Source organism: Dipodomys ordii, unplaced genomic scaffold, assembly GCF_000151885.1.
Source record: "Dipodomys ordii isolate 6190 unplaced genomic scaffold, Dord_2.0 Scaffold2, whole genome shotgun sequence".
Taxonomy (NCBI): Eukaryota; Metazoa; Chordata; class Mammalia; order Rodentia; family Heteromyidae; genus Dipodomys; species Dipodomys ordii.
The window spans coordinates 21,953,614-21,969,141 of NW_012267218.1; the positions used below are offsets into that span (position 1 = coordinate 21,953,614).

General features: G+C 41.4%; 1 protein-coding gene across 1 annotated transcript in view; it reads right to left on the reverse strand.

Annotated features, from left to right (window-relative positions):
• Positions 1–2,505: 2,505 nt before the first annotated feature.
• Positions 2,506–15,528, reverse strand: part of Ttll5 (tubulin tyrosine ligase-like family member 5) — a 221,664-nt gene continuing 208,641 nt past the window's right edge. Inside the window, exon 33 of the mRNA XM_013013504.1 lies at positions 2,506–2,632. Coding sequence (XP_012868958.1) covers positions 2,506–2,632 — 127 coding nt within the window. The remainder of the gene's footprint in view (positions 2,633–15,528) is intronic.

Genomic DNA, 15,528 nt, shown 5'->3' on the forward strand with positions numbered 1-15,528 from the left:
CTGGGCGCTGTCCCTTAGCTCTTCAGCTCAAGGCTAGCACTCTACCACTTGAGCCACAGCGCCACTTCTGGCTTCTTGTTCTTTTTGCTTATATGGTGCTGAGGAATCGAACCCAGGGGCCTCAGGCATGCAAGGCAAGTGCTCTACCACTGAGCCACCTTCCCAGCCCCCAACACAGGACTTAAATTTTTAGCCAGCTCCTTTATACCAGATGAAATGGCTACTTTCCCATGGTACTATAAAAAACATTTCCTTTAGCCGGGCGCTGGAGGCTCACACCTGTAATCCTAGCTACTCAGGAGGCTGAGAACTGAGGATGGCGGTTCAAAGCCAGCCCGGGCAGGAGAGACCGTGAGACTCCTATCTCCAATAAACCGCCAGAAAACTGGAAGTGGCGCTGTAGCTCAAGTGGTAGAGCGCCCGCCTTGAGCTGAAGAGCTGAGGGACAGCGCCCAGGCCCAGAGTTCAAGCCCCACGACCAACAAAAAAAAACAAACAAACATTTCCTTTGCTTGATTCTATTTTCACATGTTTTCTCTCATGTGGCTCACATTTATGAAGGTAAGGATTTATAATCATGTTTTGTCCTATTCTGAAGTCTGAAATTTTGTTTTTCCTTGTATATGTTTATACTCTAAATTATAGACCAAGAGTCTTGTGATTGATTTCTTTTGTTATTCTTTAGTGCATCCAATAATGGGTAGAGCATAATTAATTCCTGGAATAATTCATCAAAATACATACCCAAGTCCACATGAAATAAAAGCACTTGACAGGTAAGGGTGCAAATAGCCATCTCTGAACTTTCCCCAAGTCTAGTTGTAGCTCTGTCTTGGCTGAATAACTGGTTTGGTGCTTCGGTTCAGTTTTTTTTGTTTTTTGTTTTTTTTGGGGTCCCGTTGTGGGGCCTGAACTCTGGGCCTGGGCGCTGTCCCTCAGCTCTTCAGCACAAGGCTAGCGCTCTACCACTTGAGCCACAGCACCACTTCTGGCTTTTTTCTTTTTGCTTATGTGGTGCTAAGGAATCGAACCCAGGGCCTCCTGCATGCAAGGCAAGTGCTCTACCACTGAGCCACCTTCCCACCCCAATCGGTTCACAGTTTTTAAAACTGGAAGTCACCTTGCTCCATATGAAATGTTTCTCATTCTCCAAAAATGAGATTTGAAAGGGGGAAAATTACTTTAGACTGAGTGTGGTAACACAGTATGTGATAGACTGCAGATCTGCAGCATTTTGGAGTTAAATCTCATTGCTCAAAATGTCAAGATATTCAACATTGTAGGAAAAATGGCTCTAAGTCAGATCAATGTTGAGAAATACTGGGTTATAAATTCCTTTATTAAAAGACCCCTTGGAGTGTTTAATATGGTAATATATTACAAGTCTTTCAGAACTAGCATATAGCGGATAGCATTCCTCAAATCAATATGACCACAAAAACTTGTGTTAACAAGTATATGCTGGGAAACGTACGTGTGTGTGTGTGTGTGTGTGTGTGTGTGTGTGTGTGTGTGTTGGGTCTTGAACTCAGGGCCTGGGCTCTGTTCCTGACCTTTAGCTCAAGGCTAAAGTGACCTACCACTTGGATCATAGCACCACTTCCTGCATTTTGGTGTTTAACTGGAGTTAATAGTCTCATGGACTTTCCAGCCTATGCTGCCTCTGAACTGTCCTCAGATCTCAGCCTGCAGAGAAGCTAGGATTACAGGCATGAGCCACCAGCAGTGCCTGGTCTGCATTCTCCTATTTTATAGCTGAGGGCCCTGAGCCCAAAGGTTTGGTGACTTGTCTAACCATCACACATAGTAAAACTGAGATGAGACCCATTTCTCCCAATTCTCAGCCGGGTACCCTCTTCATTATGCTGTACTGCTGAGCTGCTGTGCTGCTCACTTTTGTTCTAAACCCTTTGCTGAAAGCGGAGTGCAGTGATACTTCTGATGCACAGAAATTCTGACCTATATGACTCCCAGATCCTTTCCTTTGGTAGCAATGACAAGATTATCTCTCAGAATCTGTCAGCTGCTCTGTGGCCAGGAAATAAACTGAGAGGGTGAGAGGCAGGGCAGGAGCAGCAGCTCCTGGGATGCTTTCGGATGCTTAAAAGAAAGATGGATTTATGCTGAGGATAATTCCTGGAACAGATGTGAAACCAAATACTTTATACGGCAACCCTGCCCCCACTCTTTCTGAAAGGGAAGTAAAATACCGGGATTAACCTGCTCTTCATAACATCATGCTTTGTTTCTTTCCAAACTCCCATGACCAGGGCAGATTCTACTTCCTGCTACTCCCTTTCCTACAGGAGCTAAGGGGAGAGCTGGGGATGGGAGAAGATGCTTCCCTTCCTTTCCCCAACCTCCAGGCACAGGACGACCATCTGGGCTTCCTTGACCCCAGGACACAGCTGAGAATTCCTGTCCAGCAGTCACCTGTAACTTAGAATACAATTAGCTGAATTCTAGTACTTTCTTTAACAGAATCCACACACACTGAAAAGTGACTCATAATGGTTTGGGTTTGTTTTCATTTTCACAAAGTCCAGGGTTTGTGAAAGAGATGGATGAATTTTTAAGTAAAACCATATCATCTTGACCAGGTCGTGATGGAGTAAAGCAGAAGCACGCATACCTGCAAACACAGAGTACATGTACATAAATACATATATGTGTGGATATTTACATATAACCCCCCGCCCCCCAAATCACAAACTAGCCTTTACCATGATCTAAAGGCTCAGATGTCAGAGCACAAACTTTTCTGTAAGAGCCCTAAGTCCTGGAAGTTTCTCACTGCCTTTTCTTAGTAATGGAATGCTGCTGGCAACAGGGCCACCTCCTTTGTCAGACCCAGTGTGAATGGAAAGGGTAGGCCCAGACATGCTGTGGTGCTTCCTGGATTGAATGGCAGGAGTATCCCATCCAGCCAGGGCTGGGTCACTTGAGGTACCTCTAGAGTCACCTTTCAAAGCACCAACCACTTGTTCAGCCATATCATATTGACCAACAGGATGGTGTCAAAAGAAGGGTACCCAGGAGAAGCACAGGGATTAACAATGGAAGAGAAGCAATTGGTGGCACAGCTAGCTCCATTCTCAGCTGCTCTTTTGTGGATTTGGAGCACAAGATGAAGCTTAAGGCTGTAAAACTATAGTCAGGGTCTTCCTTTGCTCTGTGCTGACTACAGCAACAGAAATACCACGGAGCTAACACCTTTCCAAATGGGGGAAAGCAAGTGAGGCCAGATCAAGGGACAGCTGTTGGCCCCTAGGCACACCAGCTTACTTAGGAGTGTAAAATCCTAAGGTCAACACTGGGCTCCAGGTCTTTCCACTTAAAAGACATTATAGCACATCTTCAACCAAGGAGATAGTCAAACACTAGTTGAGTCCATGCACAAAACACACAAATATATACTTATTAGTTTGCCTACTTAAGAAGTAAAATACAAGTTGACTGCTTGTATTGAATATTTTTATTTTCTACTATCAAAAATATCAACTACTAACTTTTCAAGGTAGATTAATATACATGTTACATCTTAATAAAATGTATCCATTTCAAGTGTATAGGTCAGTGTTTTTTACTGTATTCAGAGTTGTGTGACCATTACAAGACTCTAACTTTAAAACGTTTTCATTACTGTAGAAAGAAAGCCTATCCCCAATAAAAGTCACTGTGCATTCTTTTTTCTCTAGACCCAGACCCAGAATGGACAATGATTAATCTATTTTCTCTCTCTATGCATTGACCTATCTCGGACATTTTATATAATATGTGGCTTTTTGTGACAGTTTTTATTCATTGAACATGCTTTTAAGATTTATCCATGTTTTAGCATGTTATCAGTGCTGCTTTTTGTTTTGCTTCTTTAATGGGAGGAGATACTGAGACAGGATCTTGTAATGTAGCATGGGCTGGCCTGGAACTTATCATGTAGCCCAAGCAAGTTGGCCTTGAATTCATGATGTTCCTGTCTTAACCTCCCAAGTGCTGCAACTGCAGACATGTCTCACCTCATGCTTAATTATGGCTGAAAAATATTTCCCTGTATGTATACTACATTTTATCTGTTTACTATCTGGCATCTATTAGGCTGTTTGCACATTTTGGCTATTACATGTATTGTTGCTATGCATATTCATGTACAAATAATATGTGGACATGTTTTCCTTTCTCTTGAATATATACTTAAGATTTGGGATGGCCGAGTCATCTGGTAACTCTGTTTAATCACTTGAGGAACAGCCTAATTTTTCCCGAACAGCTATCTAATTTACATATCCACCAGCAGTGTATGAAGATCTGTTTCTCCTCATCCTTGCCAACACTTCTTAAAACTTTTAGTTGCAGCCATTCCAGTTGGTATAAACTGGATCCCATCTTGGTTTTGCATTTCTGTCATCTTTTCAAGGTGTTTATTGGCCATAACTCTATTTTCCTTAGAGAAACAGCTATTGAAATTCTTTGCTCACTTTTAAAATTAGGTTGCCTCTTAATTGCTGAGCGGTAGAATTTTTTGGAATATATTCTGGATGCAAGTCTCTGACAAAAATCCATTTGTTGAAGAGATGATTCTTTCTCAATTGTGTATTCTTGGTGCTCTTGTTGAAAATCAATGGCTATAGATGGATGGATTTCTTTTTGGGCACTTAATTTTATTCTACTGACCTACTCCATGCCATAGCTGTCTTGATTTTTGTACTGTTTGTTTCAGCATTGGCACACACTTGTAATGCCAGCTACTTGGGAGAACGCAGTTCAAGACCAGCTAGGGCAGAAAGCAAGATCCTCAGCATGGTGGTTCATGTCTATAGTTTTTTTTTTGTTTTTTTTTTTTTTAATATGGGAGGCATAGTAGGAAGATTGTACCTAGGCTGGCCCTAGGCAAAAACATAACACCATCTGAAAATAACCAAGGCAAAAAGGGCTGGGGACATGGCCTCAAGTGAGGTCCTGAGTTTTAAACCCATCTATCCCCCAAAAAGAGAGAAAGAGAGAGAGAGAGAGAGAGAGAGAGAGAAAGAGAAAAAGAGATAGAGAGTGAGAATTACCATAGCTTTCCTATTCACCAATTGTTTTAGATCTTGTTTAAAACAGACTCAACTGCTAAGCACACTTCTGTTTTAGATCACTATGCTACCAGACCCCAATACTATTCTCTTTAGAGAAATTCAACAGACTAGAACACAAGAAAACATTTCTTTAAATGAAATGGGATACTAATAACCTTTCCCAGTTTTTAAAGCAGCTGTGCTGTGAGCAAAATCCTCAGAATACATTTGCAAACAGAATTTCCTACTGTAATAAAATGAAGCTTCCAAGAATGTTAATCTGAATAATTTAAGAGCACACGCATTAAAAAAAGAAAAAGAGCACACATATTCTGCTGAAGGGTAAACAAGACAACTAGTAAATAACTAAGAAAATGGATGTGGAACACTAGAGGTTTATAATTTACCTACAATGAGTTCAAAATTTTAATGAATGGATTTACAGGATTTCTTCTTTCTGCCTCTTTCCCCCTCATCTTCCTTCACATAACTTATAGTAAGTTGTTATTTTAACCCTTGAAGAGATGCAGACTCTCAAATGTTTCTCAAAATTCCAGGTAATCGGGACCCCAGCTCCAAGTGCAGAGGCCTGCTCTTAGAGAGACCATGGAAATGTGCTGGGACAGAAACTGGTCTACTTAACCCACATCCATTCTCCCACTTTCCTAAAAAGTCCATTTCCTGGAGCTGAGGGAAAGGCTCCAGTGTGGGCAGTAGTGCTTGCTTGCTCTATTCCTTCCAACTTCCACACTCCCAGGTAAGCTTCGTAAAGGAGGGCAGACGGAGTTGGAGCTGTCTTCTCCTTCCACCTCTTCTTCCCTGAAACTGGACACACTGCCAGTCCCATCTAGAACCAAAGCACTGTGAGCAGCGCTTAAAGGCTCAGGAGAGAGAGAAGCTCTCTCTGGATGTCTTGTCTCTGGCTTCTGGACACAGGAGCAAAAGAACTCCCTTACTGAGGCTGTCCTGCAGGGAATACTGTTTGAAATAACCCAGGGGGGATCCCTGCATTCTCTGCTTCCCTCTTTCTCTCCTTCCCCCATCCCTTCAACCCCGCCTGCTACATTTCCTCCTCCCCTAGCTCTGCTGCAGAGGTCTCAAGCTCCCCTGTCTGTGTCCAGCTGCAGTATGGAAAAGATTACCAACCCCACCCAGGGGCATGGAAGCAGAAGGCCCGCCTGGCTCCTTATCCTCCCCTTTCCAGGTCTGGCTCCATCTAAAGACAGGAAAATTAAATGGATGGATTACAAAAAAAGCCAGCCTAAACCACAGGCGCCCCACACAGCCAGGAATCCCCTGCTGAGCAATTTGAGATAACGGCCAGACACTGCAGGGAGGCTGAGGCTACAGGGCCAGGCCAGCAGCCACTCAGCTCCATTAGGAAAGGAAGTTGATAAAACTAAATCACCTGAGGGGCCTAGTGTTTGGACTCTGATGGTAAGGGGACAGGGCAGCAGGATGTAGAGCTGCTTGTGCTTGAATTGCAGCTCCACCTCTGGCTGTGAGGCTTAGACATGTTACTTCTCTCTGCTTTACTTTCCCCAGATGTAAATCTGGGAAAATAAGAACACTGACTCTGTAAGGTTGGGACTATTACCTACACAATTCATCATCATTTTTGAGTGTATGACAAAATACACATAAAATTTTCCATCTTGGCAATTTTCAGCAGTTCGTCAGCAGTATGCACATTCACCCAGTTGTAAAACCATCCTAACCTTTAGCTGCACAATCCTTCATCTTGCAAGGCTGCCACTTGGTACCCACTCAGCACTAACCTTTCACATTCTCCCCTCTGCTAAGCATCATTCTGCTTTCTGGCTCTGGGACTTTGACTACTCTGGGTCCCTGATGTGTTAGTGAAATCATGCAGGATTTGCTTCTGGGTAACAGGTTCCTTCAGGCTGTAGCAGGTGCCAGGATCTCCTTCTTTTCCGAGCTTGAGTACTATTCCATTCACTGTGTGTCCATGCCACATCTCTTTTGTACCCACATCTGCTAATGGTTTTTGCTACTGTGAATATGATGCCATGAACACAGATGTATAAAAATCTGTTGCATTCCTGCTAAGGAGAATTGTTGACTCCTACTCTATTTCTAGTATCTATTTCTAAAGTCTGAGTAACTGCTGAATTGTTTTCTATACCATCTTTCTATCACCATTTTATATTTCTGTCAGCAGCACACATCTTCCTAACCCTGGTTATTCAATAGTGGTCATCCTAGTGAGTAGTATCTTGCTGTAGACTTGATTAGTTGTGTACCTTTTCGATTTTAAAACCACAGTGTCTTTCTACTGTTGACATAATCTAAAATCTTTACATCAGTGTTGTAAGAGTGATATTTTTATTCTATTGTGTTATTGAGGAAACTGAGGCTCTGATCAGTCAGAGTTGACAAGTGAGATGTGTCAGGGTTTCCACAGTCCAACTTCAGAATTCTTTCATTTCCACTTGCATTCTGAATTCTCACAGAATTTAAATATTGTTACTGACAAGGGAAATGGAAATGCTTTATGAACTGAAGGGAGAGCAAAGTGAAAAGTTGAGAACTTTAATTTTTTTTTTTTTGGGTCCGGTCGTGGGACCTGAACGCTGGGCCTGGGCGCTGTCCCTCAGCTCTTCAGCTCAAGGCTAGCGCTCTACCACTTGAGCCACAGCACCACTTCTGGCTTTTTTCATTTTACTTATGTGGTACTGAGGAATTGAACCCAGGGCCTTATGCATGCAAGGCAAGTGCTCTACCACTGAGCCACCTTCCCAGCCCCTTCAATTTCATTTTTGAGAAGACTGTATAAATGTAAAGGAAAAGCACTACTTTTGGTTCCAGAACTAGGTGACAAATTTTATACTACATTCAACACTGCCGAGATCTTTAGCAGAGTATAATGTTCATGTCCAATGTGAGAATTCAAATTCACTTCTTTGCATAAACAATTCATAAAAGTTAGCTGAGCACCAATGGCTCAGGCCTGTTATCCTTGCTATTCAGGAGGCAGAGATCTGAGGATCGAGGTTCAAAGCCAGCCCAGGAAGGGAAGTCTGTGAGACTCTTATCTCCAATTAACCATCAAAAGCCCGAAGTGGAGCCATGGCTCAAGTGGTAGAGCACTGGCTCTGAATGAAAAAGCTCCGGGACAGCACCCAAGCCCTGAATTCAAGTCCCAGGACTGGCACAAAAAAAAGTTAAAAAAATTAATGCAAGATTAGAAGAATTAAAAATGAAATCTTTCAGCATTCAAAAGTGAAACTTGATTGTGTGATAAAAATTTAAAGGCTCCTATGAGTTGGTGCAGGAAAAAGTAACTTTTGGCCAAAAATCACAATATCCTTGTCTGGTCAGTACTTCATTCTGAAATCTGCACTGTGATAAACAAATGAGTTTCTTTGTCACAGAAACATACAGCCTAAAAATGCAGGCTAGAAGTCATGATCTAAAGACTAATGTCCGTTTGCTGTTTTAAATAAAGCGGTTTTGCAACACTGTACAAAACAGTATTAGGTAATTTACAAGAAGAGTTATTTTTGAAAAGTGTTTAATATTTATTATTATTTTTATATTTTGTTACGTTTCTTATATATTTTGAACTCTGCATTAGATTAGGCATTTTACTTTAAGTCAAAAAGAGAGATCAGACTATTCTTTTGAAAATTATGCACATGTATTTATATATTTATTCTGTCCTTTAAGGTCGATATTACAAGGCAATAAAGTATTTAGCTTTCGCTAGGGATTTTGGAAATATACAGATTGTAACAGTACCTTCAGTTTATGGTCTTACTGAAGAAACAATTCTCCTAAAAAGTAACCAATGAAGATGAAAAAAAAATACAGTGCAGCGTACTTTGTGATACTAATTTAAACCCCTAGGGATTAAAAATGATTAAAAGACAGCTGAGCACCAGTGGCTCACACCTGTAATCCCAGCTACTTGGGAGGATGAGATCTGAGGATACAGGTTTGAAGTCAGCTAGGGAAGAAAAGTCTATGAGATTCTTATCTCCAAGTAATCACAAAAAGCTGGAAGTGAAGCTGAGGTAGAGTGCTAGCTTTGAGCACAAAAGCTTGAGGACAGTACCCATGCCCAGAATTCAAGCCCCAAGAAAAAGACAAAATAAATACACTACTTTTTTTTTTAACTGTATTTTTTTTGTCTTTTCTTTTTTTGGTACTGGGGATCGAGCCCAGGTCATTGCATTTGCTAAGTGCTTTGCCACTGAGCTACATCCCAGCCCAATAAATACACTTATATGTATAAAGAATGTTGGAGGAGAAAAATTTAACTGGACTCCTAAGGGACAGAAAGAATTTGCATACATACACAGGTATTCAAATTGTCAGCAAAAGAAAGAAAAATGAAAATTCACTCATTTGTCCAGTTGGCAAAACTTAAGTTCTGCACTTTAGGCTGTGTTGAGATTTCTGAATAAACCTGGAACTGACCTTTGCCTTTCAGGAAATCATAGCCTGCTGGAACAGTCAATCTACAAAGATCCCGGAGTGTCAACCAGGAGTAGTCAGAGTTCTTTCTAAGTAGTTGGTAACAACTAAATTAGATCTTGGGACTAGGAAGAGAGAACTGGGCAGGGGCAGGGGCAACAAACAGGAGTCAGCCATATTTGGTAGAGACAAGCAAAGGGGAAAGATGGTACCCAGTTAGGCAAATAAATGAGCAGAGAAACACACAGGCTACACGATGGGGTGAGAATATTGCTTAGTTTCCAGGTTTTGGAGAATGTTACTTTTACCACTTGCTTCCCAAAGTATATAAGGCATCTTCACACAGTAAGATAACAAAAGCCTGGGCCCTATCTAAGAGTACAACTAGTCATTACCAAGCAATTCCTTAAGAGAGGTTGTGTTTAAGGATAGTCTAGGCCACCTGTGGTTCATCCAGCCCTCTAAGTACTTATTGTCCTACTCTGATTATGTGCACTGCAGACTCAGACCACAATGGCTTTGTCTCTTCACAAGGCTGCCTTCATTGGCATGTACTTATATAGGGCATACCAAGAAGTAGCCATATGAAACACACTGCTGGTTTGCTTGTTGAGGGCACTGTTACTACATTTGGCCCACTCTAATAAAGAATATAAATGCTTCTTTTAGAATAATAACTAGGAGAAAGCTTAATCTTCCTCAAAGTATTTCTTGTTCTTTTTTTGATAGTTCAAACTATATATTCTAATTTATCATGTTTCATTTTTTCCTATTAGGAGATTCAAAACCAAGTTTCACTCAATTACAGTAAATTTATCATCATCATCATCATCATCATCATCATCATCATCATCATCACCATCATTTATGCCAGTATTGGGGCTTGAACTTAGGGCCTGTGCTCTCATTTTGCTACAGCTGGTACTCTACCACTTCAGCTATGACAATTCTGTCTTTTTGCTAGGTAAGACTATCATGGATTTGTCTGGTTTTGAACTTTTTTAGATCTCAGCTTCCTGAGTAGCTACAATTATAGACATGAGCCATTGGTGCTAGGCTTGTCCTTATTTTTGAAAAAATTCATTACCTTCTGACCCTAAATTTCTCTATTTTATTGTTTTAGTACATGCCATTTTATATCTTAAAATCTTATGCTAAAGATGAAAAGTCTACCTCATACTTGTCTACCTATAGTCCCATCTGAGGGAAATGACAAGGAAAGCATAAATGGCAGCTTTGGCCCACACACCCATTATTGCAGCCCCAGGCTGGCACCTGAATGCAAGGCAACCACTGCCTATCTTTTAGCAAGGAGACAGCCCACCAATGGCCACTGCTGGATGAATGAATGAAGTATTCTGATTGTATCTTCTGAAGACTGAATGCAAACAAGGTAGTGAAAGTAGCCATGGAGTTGGGCAGTGAAAATCTGGACAGAGATGACCTGGTCAGAGGGCTGGGCTGATAGAGCTGTTGCTCAGTCAGCAGAGCTACAATTATCCCAAATAAGGTGGCTGGTTGCCGTGAGGTCTGGTTTCTGGGGCTGTTTCATCCCCATGTTTATATACAATGACTTCCTTAACAAAGGTAATTGAAGGTGTCTCTCTTCTTGCTGATCAAAGGCTACTGTAGACAACTCCTCCACAAAGAGATGAGGCTGCTCTCACACAGTAGTGATTTATTCCGGAGGAGGACAGTGAGCAGGGCAAATATATATACAACAAAGGCCTGAGGGGACTTACATTTCTAAACAGGAATGGCAGTTTAAATATTGCATATTCTAAGCCAGGCACCAGTGGCTCATGCCAGAATCCTAGCTACTCAGGAGGCTGAGATTTAAGGATCATGGTTCAAAGCCAGCCTGGGCAGGAAAGTCTGTGGGACTCTTATCTCCAATTAACCATCAAAAAGCCAAAAGTGGAGCAGCAGCTCAAGTATAGAGTGCTAGCCTTGAATGGAAAAAAATAAATAAAGCTCAGGGACAGCACTCAGGCACTGAGGTACACACACACACACACGCACACACGCACACATATACACATGTATGCATGTGGGTAGCAGTTACACAAATTGCACATTCTGATATCTGATAACTGTGGATAGTTCATTATCTCAAAATTTGCAGCTCAGCAATAATACATTAAAAAAATCTTGTCAAATATCAAAGTATCTTCCTATTGGCTTGTCATATGTCTTGATTTCCACAAGAAGCAAATTAGAAGTCTGTGGAAGGATGAAAGACTTAACAAGAAACAAATAAATAACAAGATTGCAGCAACTTCCAACCGACTGACTTTTTTTCTTCAACTCACCAGCTCACCATCCTATAACCAGGTTAGTTTCTGACTTGTACCACCCATTTTCTGCTGTGGAAACAAGTTACTAGGAACCCGAGTTACTAGGCATGCGTGTTATATTTCACTGATGTAACTAAAGGGATATTCAAGCTGTTCCTCTTTGCTATGAGAGACCGATTACCTGGATTGAGGTTTCAAGAGCAGAGAGGCCTTTGACAACCTTGGTGCTAATTGGAAATACCTGCACCTTTGCAAAATGAGAACAGAGTATAAGAGACTATTGTTTCAAGTTGGACCTGTGATGTCCTTCACTCTGAGGACTGAAGGGAATAGAGGCTTTTCTTTATAATGTAATTTGAAGGAATAAAGGATAAATATCAATGCCAATCATGTCAACAAGGCAATGCACTTTAAGTTATCACTGTCCACACCCTGCAGTTAAACACCTACGCTCCTTGGAGCCCAGTTCAAACTCTACAATCAGGTAAGCAGAGCTGTAAATATTTCCATCTGTAAAGCTTTCTTTTTCCGAAGACAAGCATGGCTTAGCATGCCATTTTCTTTCTTTAGAACATCAGGAACAATTATATCCTGAGGATACAAGGACGGTAAAGTACGTGGCTATAACAAGCATGCCATTGAAACTAGGAGCAAGGTGTGTGGGTTCATACCCACACGCATAACCACAGAGGATAGCTCCATACCCAGGGGTGATATGTACAAAAACTTGCAATGTTATGCTGGTTACTTGCCCAGTTCTGAGCTACAAGAATGGACTGGATCTTCTTCCACCCAAGGTGAATGGGCCTTACCTGGGACCACACAACTCTGCTACAAGATGCCGTGGTAGGTACAAGTCTAACAAAGCTAGGGTGCCAGGCATTTTTTTTCCAGACACAGTGTAATCTGAGAAAGGGGCTCCTGTATTTCCCTTGTTTCTTTATAACAAAGTAGCAATTGTTAACAATTCTTCTCTTGGGATCTTGCCAGCTCAGCAAGAGACAATATCAATTTTCAGATGCTATCTTTCTCAGTAGTCTGTTTCTTAATTCACTTCAGAAATTGAGTTCTTTACTCTTCTTTAAGGCAAAGGAGTCCCCATTTGGGTGGGTGCTCTCCTATCTCACCCTAACGCATAGCTACGGTTCTTCCCTTCCTCTCTCTTCCAACCAGGCTGTTCAGATACACTTGAGTTTTGTTTCTGAATGTATAAACAGTTACTAAATGAAATGAAAGAGGCCTCAGGATAGGAGAGCATGAAATTCCACTGGCTGGGAGCCAGGTGAGTTTGCCATGTGGAGGGATCTACATCCTTGTGTGGCTGTAGTCAGATTGAACTGGCAGCAAAGCTGAACACACCATGTGTGTAATAAAGCCTATGACCAAGTGCTGAGACAGTTGCTTAGAACTGGGTGGTAATAACCTGATTAATACTTTTGTTGGTCTCTGGTGCTGCAAATTAAAGATACCTTCCTGATGATGTTTGTTTAAAGGATGTCATAGTGGATATGGCATGGTAAAGGCAGTGTGGCCACAGAAGAGAAGGCTTAGAAGGAAGAAACTCATTATACTCAGAGCTCTCAAAGTGGGTGGGGAGGGCAAGTCAGAGGGAAATTACTGGTGTCCATCAGGAGGTGGAAGAGGGGAGTCTAGGAAGATACAGTCTTCACTGGGGTTTTGTGGATAAAAAGAAGGCATGGCAAATAAACAGGTTGGGACTGGCTGGTCTGAAAAATTCCCATGAGCTCTGGGACTCTTGGAGTACTCTAGTTGAATGGAATCTGGCCTTGGAATGATCAGGGCAGGGGAGGCTTTAGTTTGGTGTAGGAGTGTTAGATAAAGAGGGTGGCTGGGAGCATAATCTTGGAGCTGGCTGGTCTGTGTAAAAAAGGTATGCTTATGAACAAGTTGTTAGTATCTTCAGGAATGAACTATCCCTGGGTGGGACAGCCTCTTTCTAGGACTATAAGCTCCCCAAATGCCAGATCAAGAAATCAGAAAGCAAGCAAATATAGTAAAAAAAAAATATAGAATCTAAGCAAACAGAAATGTCTATCTTTAAGCTGGGGCAGCATAGAGGGGACTAACAGAACCTTTTCAATGTCTTTTGATACAGACAGCTAGTATCTTCTCAATATTATGTAACAAGGTACATGAACACACTGTAAGCCTGTCAGTGAACCTCACTGCCTCACTAAAACCATCTTTGAAAAGGTTCCAGGACTGTCAGAACTTGTGATGATGCTCACTTATGATTGTAGCTGAAGGGATCTTGACCCTCTAAACTCATTTGCTACTAAAAAAATGCCTCAGTAAGGAGCTGTGACCTGTGGGGTTTTGTCTCTTAACTGTAACCTACATTATTTCCCAGCTCAAGAAGAGGCAGCCCAGTTTTATCTGCTGATGCCAGGCTGCTGGGCCTGGTTCTGGGTAGTTGCTTTCTGAGATTTGGGCCTGCTCTATATTCTGTGCACATGTATATTTAGCATGTCTCACAGTCTCAGCCATCCCTGTCTATGGACAGCTCAGGCTCAGGGGGCTATGTTTGCAATAGACTAGCAAGTTAAGAAGTAGGCTTCTTTGTGATGGTCTATACCGCCACGCAATGTTCAGAGTGGGCTGTAAAGGATACTAAGGAAAGTGATACCATAGCAGTGGCCAGCCCAAAGCTCACAGTCCTAGAAATGCATGGACACAAGTACTTCTTGGCAGGCCCTCAGTTTGGTTTGGAGCTTGATGTCACATTCACTCTGACCTTCTCACGTTAGTTTTCTGTATTTTATGAGTTCTTTTCTGGACAAGATGCTTAGTATCAACATGAAGGGGCCACTGGCTAAACGTTACCATAGAACCCTGGTTATTTTCAGATTTTGGGGGTACATTTTGGTAGATGACCAAGCCAGGGATTTGATACTCCTGTCTCTTCTCATTTCATTTTAAGAAGATTTTAGATGGGCAGGAGAAAGATATTTGAAGTTTTCTGATCCAATGTAAATGGATCCTGTGGTGGGTGAATAATTTTCCTTTCTCCTTTGCTCTTCTGGGGGGCATTTTAATGAATAATGCTTCTCAAGTAGTTTATAAGTATTCCCTGAGAGATAAGTAGAATATTAAACTCATAGCAGGTGGGCCATTAAGGAAACATCACAGTCCCAAGGTTTCACAGACTTTTCTGGAAAGTTGTGAAGGCCACAGTTGGGAATACAGTACTCAGAGCAGCATTTAGTATGTATAGATACAGCTTCATAAGATTAAGTTTGGACAGTTCCTTCAATGTATGAGATTTTTTTTTAATGGGTGTAGGAAGGGTTTATTACTTGTTTTGTGGCTTATTTTATACAACTCAGCAAAAGTGGTATTAATTAATTCAATTAAAAAACAATATATTGTTGTTACCTCTCCACTTCCCATTACCTGTAAATCCAGTTCACAAACTACCTAGCCCTCGACCAAGAGATTTTTTTTTGGTAATTACAATATGATCTTCAAAATATAACATGTTCTCATATATTGTTATAATTTACCTATGAAAACTTAATTATTGCTATAGTTTCTTTGATTTGCTTCAAAGAGCCCACCATTTTTAAACAAAAGCCTTTCATAGCAAAAAAATTCCTTACTGCCACAGCTCCACCTACTGGTAGACCATTATGGGAGCAATCTAGTCGCAGCTCAACTTTGACCCAGGTTTTGGAGCATTTTTCTGAATTTTTGTTTTATGAAGCTCCAACTTCACT